The sequence below is a fragment of the Empidonax traillii genome, unplaced genomic scaffold (assembly GCF_003031625.1).
Source record: "Empidonax traillii isolate 1590-97213 ecotype Southwest subspecies unplaced genomic scaffold, ASM303162v1 scaffold15:size5535645, whole genome shotgun sequence".
NCBI classification, from domain to species: domain Eukaryota; kingdom Metazoa; phylum Chordata; class Aves; order Passeriformes; family Tyrannidae; genus Empidonax; species Empidonax traillii.
Genome location: NW_020955208.1, coordinates 3,883,098 through 3,896,049, shown reverse-complemented (window position 1 = coordinate 3,896,049; position 12,952 = coordinate 3,883,098). Strand labels below are relative to the sequence as shown.

General features: G+C 40.0%; 1 protein-coding gene across 4 annotated transcripts in view; it reads right to left on the bottom strand.

The window, feature by feature from the left end:
- The window catches only part of ELAVL4 (ELAV like RNA binding protein 4), a 68,353-nt gene extending 64,299 nt beyond the window's left edge, over positions 1-4,054 (bottom strand). Inside the window, exon 1 of one of the 4 annotated variants that reach the window (XM_027894038.1) lies at positions 3,816-4,054. In XM_027894038.1, coding sequence (XP_027749839.1) covers positions 3,816-3,863 — 48 coding nt within the window. In that variant the 5' untranslated portion in view covers positions 3,864-4,054. Of the gene's footprint in view, positions 1-420; positions 538-1,349; positions 1,371-3,378; positions 3,528-3,815 lie in introns of those variants that run through there. The other 3 variants (XM_027894030.1, XM_027894079.1, XM_027894058.1) reach the window with 3 other exon arrangements.
- Between the last annotated feature and the right edge of the window lie 8,898 nt (positions 4,055-12,952).

Sequence of the window (12,952 nt, the reverse complement as noted above, 5' to 3'; positions counted from 1 at the left end):
TGCATTTGTATCTCCAAAATGCCAATGTGGAAATTAACTCCCCCCCACCCCCCTTAAAAAAAAAAGCCTCTTCTTCCTTTTGCATTTCAGTTAGCCACATACCAGCCTTGCATTAGAAATGAGCTTTTTTTCTTTATTCTGAGAGAAATCGCAATTACCTTAAAATGACAAAGTACATCCTTTATTAAAGGATACGCAGACATTAAATATGAAAGAGAGAGAGCGAGAGAGAGGGGGAGAGAGAAAGGGAGGGGGGAAAGGGAGAGATCATGTACAAACAGATCAGTAGAAGAAAACTAAATTCATGGGAAAACACATACTGAGAATGATGCAGATTCGGGGAAAATCTGTTATGTTAGCTTCTACATCTACCTCTATATAAACCCGCTACGATCAGATTTTAAATCTACTAATACCTACCATAACCATTCTTAATGGCAAATATTGGGTGTCTTGAAAGGCTTCAACTCTTCTAAACGGTTTGGTTTTGGTTTGTTTGTTTGTTTTTGCTATAAAGGTTTTTCAGGGAGATTTTATTATTATTATTATTATTATTATTTCTTTCAAATTTTTGTTGTTGTTGTTATTAAAGAGATCCACCAAAAAAAGAAAACAACCAACAACACAAAACCAACAACAAAAAATTAAAAAAAAAAAAGAAAAATAATAATTAAAAAAAAAAAAAGCACACAGTGGCTAAGACGTTTGTGCGGCGAGAATTAATAATAATAATAAATAATAATAATAATAATGACGGTGGTAAGGTTGGGTCTGTGTTGTCGCGGTCTCAGTGTGGTGCAGCGGCGGGGCGGCGGCGCCGGCGGCGGGCGGAGCGCGGAGCGGCACTCGCGGGGCGGGACGCGCGGAGCGGAGCGCGCGGAGCGGCGCGGGCCCTGCTGCGACTGGCGGCCGGCGGCGCCCCTTTGCCGCCATTTATGGGGCCATCTGTCAGCGGCGCCGCGCGCTGATTGGCCCGCGCCGTGAGGGGAGGGTGGCGAGGGAAGGGGAGGGCAGAGTGTGTGTGTGTGTGAGAGTGTGAGGGGGGTGGGGGGGGGCGTTGCGACATCAGGTGCTATTGAAATTAGCCGCTGCCAGATTGACAATGTTAATGATGCGGTGACCTCTACAACAACAGAGACCAGATTTCTGAACTGCTGCTTGTGTCTAGTAATTAAGGCCCCCCGGTTGAAGAAACAACACGCAGCCCTGTATTTTTTATTATTTTTTTTTAATTTTTTTTTTTTTTTTTTTTTTTTTTTTTTTTTTTTTTTGGTGTGTGTGTGTTATTCCCCCTCTCCCCACCCCTCGTGCCGTACCTCGGCCATGCTCCAGTGCCTACATCTCCTTACCTCCTGCGCGCCCCGCTCCCAGGTCCGGCGTATTTTAACCACCTTATCTTTTTCGACAGTTGCTTTCCGGAGAAATGCATATTTAATGATCTGCCTCTAGGCTTAAAGGCACAACAAAAGCACTTTGACGTGCATTTAAAGCTGCATTTATTTTCAGGTACTATTGATTTTAATAATCAACCCATATCTCCCTTCCTTTCACCCAGTGAGGTTTTTAAAAATATATATTTTTAAAGGAGTGGATTTGATGTTGCTGCCACTCGATGCTGTCTAAGGCACAGCAGACACCTATTCATCAGGGCGCTCCCCCTGAACGACAGTAGTATTTCAAAATTATTTTGCCACCTCACTTTATTATTCTTCAGCTCTACAGGAAATAAAATGATGGCGAACTTTGGGCATTTAAAAGAATCTTTTTTTTCCAGCCTTAGAGAAACGTGCTTAACTTAACAATGCACACTCATTAATCCTCCGCTTGCTGCCACTGACAAACTAACAAAACTACACTTCCAAACAGCAATATTTCACCCGTTTCTGACCACAGCAAGTTTATTAAAAATTCTCAAGTTAGGAAGCATTCATTTCTTTCTCCTCCTTGAGAGTTATTCTGTTAAAGCATGTTTTGTCCAAAGTAACAAGCCATGACACTCTGTAATTGCAACGAACCTTCAATTTATGTTCATCTCAACTAAAGCAACCGAGTTATTACTCTATTAACATATGCAGGATCACTTCATTTTACCATCCACACATTCATTTGAACAACTAAATACATTTTTTTTAAAAATTTAGTACAATTGCAAGCGTTTTTAAACGTAAGAGCTGAAAACTGAGCAAGCTGGGATGGGCCACGTTATAAGCTCACTTAGCTCTTTCCTAGAAAAAGAAAACCCGACTACAAATCACCAAAACCACTTTCAAAATATGTAATCAAGTCACCATTGTTCCAAAAGTTCCTTTTTTTTTTTTAAGTATAAAATATGCTTTTCAAACTGCTAAGCTCTGAATTGACATTCAGTACATTTTAAAATTTCTTTAAACCATAGACACGCTCAAACACACAGAGACTAAACACACCAATAAAACATATGAAATATAGTAAAGCTCATAAAATCTAGCTATGCACAGACCAAGCAAGGAGAAAAATCACATTTAAAAAACATCACACAATCTATTTGTGGAATGAGCACTGAATTCAGTTAAAACATGAACAATGTAAAAGGCTGCAGAGGATTTCTCTCACCACCGATCTTTCTGAGCACATTTGTAGCTTGGTAAAAACTAGTATAGATTAAACTAGTCCGTAAGATACATTTCCCAACTCAAATTAGGTGACCTATAGGCTGAACACACAGGCATCAAAATGCACAGCTAGTATATTACCATACATTCTTGTGCAAATGTACATCAAATATTAAAGTTAGATTTGTAATGCAAATTTTTTACTTAAGGTCTCTTCAGGGGTTAATAACACCAAAGAAGGCATCCAGAAATTATTTTTAAGTCTTTTCAACTTCAGCCTACTTTGTTACTACAAATTCGTTATGCATATCAAAAGATTCAGCCATTTTTCTGAAACAATAATCGCACACTGCTCCTCTAAAAAATTAGCTATCTTATCCGTGTACAAATCCAGGTACTGTGCACACTGACCACTTCCCCAAAAAGCACCCCACACACGCAGCCTTTCCGAGAAACACTAAAACAAATGCTCAAACATCCTCAGAGGCCTCTCTGTAAAGACAAAGGCAGAATCCTATTGTTGAAAAAGTCAACCTTATTCTCGTGTTTCCAATAGTACCATTTATCTTTCAGGGTAAGGGACTGACCACCGCATCACGGTGGTGACATTTGTAAAGCATCAGATTCTCTACACAGTCTCTCCAGCATCAGCCAGCAAGCCCCTGAGCAAAGCATATTTTTAGTGCAATCTTCCATCCCCACAAAAAGAAACTTGTCTTAAACAGCTAATCCAATATCAAAATGAAATCACAGGGTTGTTTCCCAGCCCCCCCCTCCCTCTCCTTACCATAAATGAGCAGTTTCTTGACTCATTAATGACAGTTTCCCTTAAAAGAAGTGATCTCATATCACTGAGCCCCTCTCCACCACGCATACATCCCAAAGGTTGCGGGTATCTTAGCATCAGTAGCCGCTAGCAAGCTCTCTCATACAGAGCCCAGATGGACTATACCAGAAGCCAATTCAGCGTTAATAACTACCTACTCTGTGCAGTTTAGAAGCCTTACGTGGCATAATGTCCTAGGCAACAGCAGCCGATTGAAACCGCAAATAAAAGACAACCCAATTCTCCAAAAGCATCACAAGGAAAAAAATAATAAATTGAAGAAAGATTTTTTTAAAAAAAATTCTCCTACTTTCAGAAGATTAAACTGAATCCTTCACAAACATATGAAAAAGGAGAAAAAAAACAGATGCTGCCCAGAAAAAGTGACAAAATATTACCTCATTATTTAACAAAGCAGCATTAAGCGTCCTGCTGATTTCAAACATCTTGCCACAGATTTTGGTTAAGAGAAACAGAAAGAATCCTTTGCAAGCCCTCTGTCTGCAAAGGGTTCTTCAATTTTCTTGCGCACAACAGAATAGTCAATATGTTATTTCCCTAGAGTTCGCACATTAAAACATCTAGTCAGTGAGCTGAATTTTCCCCTTATCACACTGTAGACTCCTGTTATATGTACTGCTCTCTTTGCAAGATTAGCCTGCCCCAAACATGGCTGTTGTTTAAACTATTCTTTAAAGTAACAGTTCACTCCATAACCACCAGGTGGGCAGTGTACACAAATTCAAGTAACCATCTTAGAGATTTTTCTTGGAATAGCTGCTGGTTGTGATATACAGTGTAAATCCCCCCTACACTTACCAAGCAGGAGGCAAAGAAAAAAAAAAAAATTGTCACTGTCTTTCGCTCTTTCCTCCCCAGAAGCAAGCCCATACACAACCCACTAACATCACTTAACTTTTAACACAGATTTTTTTTTTTTTAAAAGGGACCTTAATTATATAGGAGCTTTTCATTCAGCAAAAATGAACTAAGTGATAAAATCCAATCCGTTCTGAGAACAAAGTGCAATTAAAAGGGAAAGCACACCCATAGAAGTGGTCTGTACTGTAGAAGAAACAAAATCAGCACTAAGTTCAGTCACAGTAGTGTTCTTTCATAGAAACACAAAATTCAGCATGTAAATAATTCACAGTTTGTTAGAAAATATGAACTATACCTTCAAGCAAATTGGAGACTACTTGATAAGATACTGGCATGACTTATTCTGGCTTAAATTCATTTATGGAACCGCTGTTGCACACATCAGAGAACTAGACCAAAATACATGGAAAGGATCCAGCTTTCAACAGCACCAAAGTCTCCCAAGGTATCAAATTGCCCCTATTCCATCACATCTGCAAGCTAATTAAGTATTTTTCATTTAAGGTCAAATATCTCAAAAAATAAAAAATATGAATTCACTCAACACTCTACAGCAACACCCAGAGGCTTGAATGAGATGGAGATCTTCATGTTAGGTGCTGTACAAACACATTTGAAAAGTCGTTTCATACCGAAGGACTTACAAACAACATTTACAAGACTGAAAACACAAAGCAGAGGTGTGAGAACAATCAGCAAAGAGCATCACAAAATGTCTTTAGCAACTGAGATGAATTGCTGGAGAAATGAGGCATCTCTGGCAACTACCTGTGGTAAGGCAGAACCCAAAAGGTTATTTACTGAGGTTAAAGAATAAATGCACTAGATGGACATGGGCTTTAACACCCACAAAGTACCATTACCTATTTCTTTCATTTATAGCAATTCATGTCGAGTAAGTATATGCAGAGTAGTGATTTTCTTTGCTGGCCTTTAACTAATATTAAAGTGATGCAGTAATGACTTAACCTTCTTGAATATGTATTGAGTTTCAAGTCATCCCTTTTTATATGAGAAAGGTTATTTGCATCGATTTCTGTTTGCATGAAATAAGCTTATTTTCTCATTCACCATATGCCTTGAACACTAATTAAAAGTGTCACTTTCTTCTAATGTAAAAACGTAATCATTTAGTAAATAAGTGTTCTTGGCTTTTCGGTCTTTGTAATAATCTATTTAAGGACTTTTCATTTCCAGGTAACTTCAGTGCTTTGATTACCACACACTCCTCTGATGTAAAAAGAAATGTTTTATAAATACACATTGTTATTTTTATAACAATATAACACTCTTATATTTATAAATACACGTTGTTATTTTTTTTTCAAATAAAAAGAAAAAAATCTAGAAGTGCATCTTTAAGGACCCACACTCCTCTTACCCTGAGGCAAATCCATCCAATCAATATGAAACCATTCACATGCCACCATCTGCCAAGCTGTAGAGCAATGTGGCTGGAACAGACCTCTTATAAAGCAGCAGTGGTCTCATTTTCAGTCTATTAGGGAAGCACCAGAGCTCTCATGTGCAAGGACACAACACTCCACCTCAGATCTCCTCACACCACTTTCTCAGTGCACTGCTGCAGAACTCCTGTAATTTTTGCTGCTTGAGTTTTCACACTAATCAAAGCAAGAGGGAGGAGAAAATGATCAGCAACAGTCCTATTCCACAGCAGTACAAAATAAAGAATTCAATTTAATTCTATCCTAATATGATTATAGCAAACCATTTAAATGCTGCTGCCTGCGAACTACAACCTGGCATTTTCCATCACCTCATTTTCTACTCTTCTGGACACTGAACATTTGCCTCTAGAATAGTATTACTCTTTTTCAAGACATTCCTATCATAAAGTTAATATGTAATTCTGATCAAAGAATATTTTGTAGTTTGACAGATGGGAGGGTGCAGGTGTTTGAGGAGCCAAGGAGATGCATGTGAGAGCAAGAGATGGATCTCAAGTACAAGATGATTTAATAAAGATAACAGGCTGGGAAAGGACATTACACAATGCAAGCACCCGGGTTTGTCATATGCAGTAATTCAAGAACCTCTACGGAAACAGCCTCCAATTCAAGATACCACATCAACACTGAGCTCACACAGTCCATCAGCAGATCTCGTAATAATTTAAAATATTCTCCATCACCTCTAACCCCATGCAAATTAGCTGTATGACTAACTAAAAAAGAGCAATGGAAGAAAATGGGATCATGAAGGGGTGCAACCCCTTTATAAATGTACACACAGAGAAGGAAAATTATTTTAAAGCCATCCACAAAATTACAAGAAACTGAAAAGCTAAACATGCAATCCAGTGATGCTGAAAGTCACAGACTTCGGTGGAAAAGCCAATGCTAAATTGTTCATGGCACCTAACCCAAAGTCAGACTTCAGCAATGAGAACAAACAAACAAACAAACAAAAACCCAAACAACTCAATGAAGCAGACTGCTCTTGGCTGTTCATTTCTGCAGGGGATGGAATAGACTGGAAGGTAGAGGGAAAAACAATGGTTAAACAGGTTATTTACCTATACAGCAAGGCTTTTTTCCTCTGCTACTTGAACAGCTTACAATCAAGTGTATGTACACATAATTTGTTTAGTTGTTGAGTAATTTAAAACACAACCAAGCAAAATAAAACACCCTACCACCAACTGCCCTGTGGAAATCAAGCAGGAGTGGGTGATTGAGACTGCAACATTGCACAACACTGAGAATGTTCTTCAGGCAACTGCTCTTGAAGGGTAGTGAATTCATATATTTGAGGAAGAGTCCAATTTTTAAGGTTTCACTGCAAAATATGTAAGTCATGATAACTGAACACTAGCCACAGAAAAGAAATATACCATTTCTGAGAAAACAGTAGGAGAGAAAGGTGACTGACATGGTTTGGAGCTTTTATCTGATGATCCTCTCAGAAATGCAGGAACCTGTTCCTGCCTCCTGTTCTGCCCCTGCTGTGGAACCCACCGACAAGCTGTACGAGCTCTGCTGCTGATGCAATGTGCTGTGTGGTGCAATGAGACTCCTCGTGATGCTGAGGAGATGAAATATGCCACAGATCTACCTGGAAAAACTATCACCTTTTTGATCTGTGCCCAGAAAAGAAAGAAAAAAAAAATCCAGAGCAGTTAGAGATCTAGCTCCTTAAAGAGCTAGACATCAGATGCAAAACAAGACAGAAACCCCTCCTATATACTTACAACCCTAAATGAGGAATTTAGATGTACAAAGCTTAGGCAAGTAGTCACAGTTCCCACAGAAATCACACTTCAGCTGCTTTTGCACAAATATGCTATTTAATGTTGCTTGCCCACTTTCTTTTTCATGCCTTATGAGATGTGTAATTTGGATGCTGCATAGCTGCTCTAAGTATCACACGCCAATTTTCCGAAGATGTGTGTATTTGCAAATCCCACTGTGGATACTTATGTTTGAACGCTGGGAGACTGGAACAAAACTCTCCAGGGCACACCAGAGTACAGAGGTAACAAAGTGAATAGATGTAAATAGGTCTGATGGCAAGAAAAGTCTTAGCGATAGGAACTGCATCCTCAACGTCAGACCTGAAAGCAGAGCACCCACCCAGATTTAGGTGTGCATGGATGCCAGCGAATAACCTCAACAAAGGTTTTTTGGGGCTCTGAGGGTACAGGCCAACCAGGGAAGTGGGCCAGCATCTCTGCCACAGTGCAAGAAGGATTTGGACAAGATGATTCAGCACCTTCCCAGCATGTCCTTGGCTCTACACTCCTCTCCCAACTCCTAACTAAGGCTCTGCAACACAGAGTATCCACTCAGTCACAGTATGTCTTGCCTGGCCAATTTTCAATACATTTTAAAGAATCCACTGTCAGGGCTGCAAGACTGAAAAGCAAGAGGCAGCATTTATTGTAGGTAAACATGTTAACACAGCAATAATACCAGTAATCCTTTCCCCCCTTTGCCAGTTCTTTTACTTTTGGCTAAGGAATATAGATTTCAGTGCTTTCAGTCCCCTGACTGTTTTCTTCCTTTTAAATTCAGAGATATTAAAACTTGTAGTCAACAGACATCCTAAATCCTACAACTTGCTTTGCTATCACTACAAGCAGGATTCAATCCTACCTTAAGGGAGAGTTAAAACATTTCTACATTGCTGTCTATTTTGTATAATGCAGTTAGCAAAGTTTCAACTGAGCACAAATGAAGATGTTTTCAAAGATTTATGACTGCATTTTTAAAATGTATTTACTTGTAAATAATGAAAGGACCTAGACACTGAAGAACTCCAGACTTACCAGGGAGATTTACATGAGTTCAGCCATTTTTAATGTGCCTATGTATAAGCACAAAAACCCTCATAAAAAATGTGAACAGGGTCTTTCAACCAGCATTGCCTAATTTTAGAACAGTTGATGGATTTGCTTTAAACCCATCTGTAATACACTGTGCAATACACCTTGCACTCAGGCCAAATAATATCAATAACAAGAACAAAGATAAAAACCTGAAAGGGGATTAATGTGCTGATGTTTCCAAGCTTTGAGACACTGATCAGAAAGATCTGGGGAAGAGTGCAAGGTGGCTGGATCAGAAGAGAGGTACAGGAGGAATCAAAGGAGACCTGTGAGCAGCGTGCAGAGGGGTTATGTCTCCTGCAAGTTGCAATTACACAGGAAGGATGCAGAACCAGGGAAGATACAGAAGAAAATGAAGAGAATAAAAAGTGTCAAGAGCTATTAATTGTCCCAATTACATCTTGTTGGAACAGCTGGCACTTACATATAATATTTAGTAACAGTAGGCAGAACGTAAATAAGTATTACGATTTTATACATTAAACCAAAACCCCTCACAAACACATCTGAGTCAACCCTTTCATGCAACCTATTCCCAAACCAAGGATGCTTGAAAGGAGAAAAAGTTTAAAATGGCTTTAGTACATAAACCAAGCTTACCTCATGCTCCAAAGCTTACACCTGTATGTAAAAGTGCCAAGACTTCCAAAGAAGCTTCCTGTGTATATCTGTTTTATTTTACCCCTTGAGAAATAAGGATTAAATAAGTTGCCTGAACAAGGTACCCAAAACTCAGGGATAAACAGTTCCCTTATGAACATGGCTCACACAAGTCTTTAGTGTATAATTTACATTGCAGAAGTGACAGTTTTTTAACAATAAGGAAAACAAAGGTAAAATAAAGGGTATAAGAACCAGAGCTAATGCAGTATTTAAGAATGGACCAATGCTGACACTCAACTGCTAATTCTGCTAATTCTGACAGACAAAAAGCAAAACCACGACAAGCCCTTTGCTTTTGGTCTGTCAGAATTAGCAGGACTGTTCAGAAGTACAGGTAAGTACTTAAGCGAAGAGTCAAGTCAAGCAAGGCAAGTTTCAGACCACCCAGGAACCCAGATCACAGACCCAGACAAATGCCAACACTCTGCACCTGTAACAGCTACACAAAGCAAATCCTGCAAGACTATGTTGGTCTCCACATGAAAAAAGCCAGACATCTCTGGAAGCATGTAAGACAACTTATGAAAAGGAAAAAAAACCAGGAAGGTTTATTTCATGAGCTCTGGGACAGATGCTCACACATAACAGAAGCTTTGATTCTAGACTTCCAAATAGCTAAGGCTTATGAAAAAAAAGGGTTCCAGTATGTTCAATTTATATAACTGTTGGGAAAAGCAACAATCACATCAAAACAGCTACTCAAAACCTATCCAGCTATAGGCCATCACTGCACAGTTTAAGAATATTTCACTCCATTGCTTCAACACATTTATATTCTTCCAGGCAGTTTTCCTGATGTTTTCTAAGGATTCCCCAATGCAACAACAAATGATCTTTCTTTTAATAGTATCACTGGATGCGCTGTAACCTGCATCTAGGGACACCCTGCTCTGCTCAGATAAAACTTAATTGTTCTTCTGACATCGTACAATGAAGGAACTTTAAACTCACCTAATAAATGGAACAACCCTCTATTTTTAACATTTTCTATAGCCCCAATGCCTACAGGAACATTTCTCGAGTAAAAAAAAATCACTTAAAATGTTCCAGGAGAGCACAGATAACCAACCTACACCTAGTGAGCAAAAGAATATATTTACTTTTTTAAAAGGTGTCAAATAAAGGATTAGATTTTATTCTGCTGTGGTAGATATCAGTGATGCTGTGGAACATTTTACAAAGAGAATTTCAGCTGCTGGCAACAAACTGCAAAAACCTACAGCATATCTGCACTTCTCCAGACTATTTCCAGAACCTTTTGCTCTCCATCAAAATATCAGGACAGCATAGGTGCACACTGTAAAATTCTGTGGTTTGGTAGGGGAAATTTCAGCTCGTGACCTTTTGGGTTAATGGCACCATTTAAATTTAAGACACAATGCAGCTATTAACCAATTACTCCCACTGACCTCACTGGTAACGGGAATACTGTCAACACTGAGAATGAGGCCAATTATTTAGGTGCTATCATCTGTTCAGGAAGTCACCCTCTTCAGCTGCTTGGGAGACTATCCCAGGCTGGAAGATGATGACACGGACTTATCTATTCCCATCTTTCTCACTTCTCACCTTCCATACAGGCACAAAGATTTTGATGCTTAGGAAACTCCTACTAGCACAGAGAACACTCCTCAGCAACTCAGATTAATTCACACACACAGAGGTTTTATTTTCTCTCTCCACTGGCATCAGTCAGACCTTAATATGCTCAAGACTTCAGTCATCATCATCATCATCATCATCAAGAGCCTCCCATGCACATGGCCTGTGCCCACAGCACCAAACTATGAGCACTGCCATGATGAAAGCTGCAGCTCTGCACATGCTGCTGACAGATACAGGATTTCCTCCACTAATGAACTCCCTGAAATTTCATCACTTGCTGTTCCATGTGGAAAGCAGAGCCAACCTCTCCTTCTGTATCATTAGGATCATAACAGTAATTTATTAAAAAAAATAAAAAAATCTGTCAGAACTGGATGCTACTGCACAGTTCATAAGCTTTTAAGTAATGAATGGAGGAAAAAAAGATCTCGCAGATACAGTCACATCAACTACACAAACCAAAATAAGAGCAGATACTAAAAATGAATGTTGGGGAAAAAACAACATGTAAGTGTATACAGTAAAATCTTGCTCCAAATGCTTCCACAAGACCCAGATCGAAATCACTTTAAAAACACTGCAATCAAGCTTAATGGAGGCTTTACTTTATTCAGCTATTTAGGAATCCAGAAAAAAAAACACAACTCACAATTCCTACACAAGAGACTGCTTTTGTAAGATTCAGATTAAGATGAACAGGCCAGACGCTGTGGTGTGCCAGATTTGCTCCTCAGCACTTTCCCAGCCTGTCCATGAGCTGAGCCTCACCGTTCTGTGAAAGGACAACTGCTGAGCATGAGAGCTGACAGGTTTAACGGGAAGGAGAAAAAAAGCACATCAGCTGATGACATTCCCATACCACGAGAGGATCCCAAATGTGTTGTTCAACACTACGAAGAGCAACACAACCTGGCAACATTTCAAACAGGTTTCCAGTAGAGTGACCTGCAAGGAGCAGCATGAGATTCACGGAATCAAGCCAGGAGGAAGATCTGGCCATTGCCAGGTGTGCTCCTGGGGTCGAGTGTCCTAATGGGTCCTACCTGCAGCCTCCACCACCATCCCAGGTCCAGGTGCTCCATTTAAGCTCAGGGCTGGGGCACAGAGGGGAAAAACTCCAGCCTTTCAGTTTCTAAGTAGACCATTTAACCCTTAAGAAAGGGAATGGAGAAAGACAAGAGGGTGCACAGCTCCAGCTGTAATCTGTAAGCTCAAGTACAGGGCTGGGATTTTTGTCAGTCAAGTACTTGTAGTGCAAGACTGGTTAGATGCACTGAGAGGCACACAGATCCAGAAAGTGTGTCTGTAGCACATGGAGCATCCTAGTATTACAGATGATTTAACTACGTGGTTCCATAAAGGGTAGTTAGTTCTGGGTGCTAATAACCCTGATTCAGAACTCTGTTCAGCAATGTACTCATTAGCCAGACCATCTGTGTAAAGGGAACAACCTACGCTGTCACAGCACACAGAGCCTGGGGCTGACCTTAATATCTTCCCCCACATACCAGCAGAGGACAAAGAGGAGGGAAAGCTGGCACTGGTTTCTGTCTTTACTGCTGCCAGAGGAAGATATCTGGGCTGAAAAGGAAGTTTCTCACCTCTCCAGTCACTTTGCCAGCTGTGGCAAATGTGAAGTGGCAACTTCTCTTCCTCCTAAGGTCCCACTGGTGAAGTGCGAAATTTGGCTGCCCTGTTAAGATGTGGTTAAGTCCTGTTTAGATATCACAGAACTTACTGGGGAAAGAAGAGCTTCACAGATCACAAGAAAGACTAAAACCTCCTGACACACCAGCGTAAATTACTTGATGGACACAAAAGTGCCCAGCCTGGCATGGAATTACATCGGAATATACAGTATTTGTTACTTCTTGTTCCAACCCCTGTAGCACACATCTGCTAAGAGAAGTTGCAACACACTGCCTGGGGGACATTCCTGGATATTCCTCCTACCTGCACATAGGCCCTGAGATCCCTTTGGTGACTACTACAGGAGCAACCTACACAGCAGATTCAGGACTACAAGACAATAAGGAT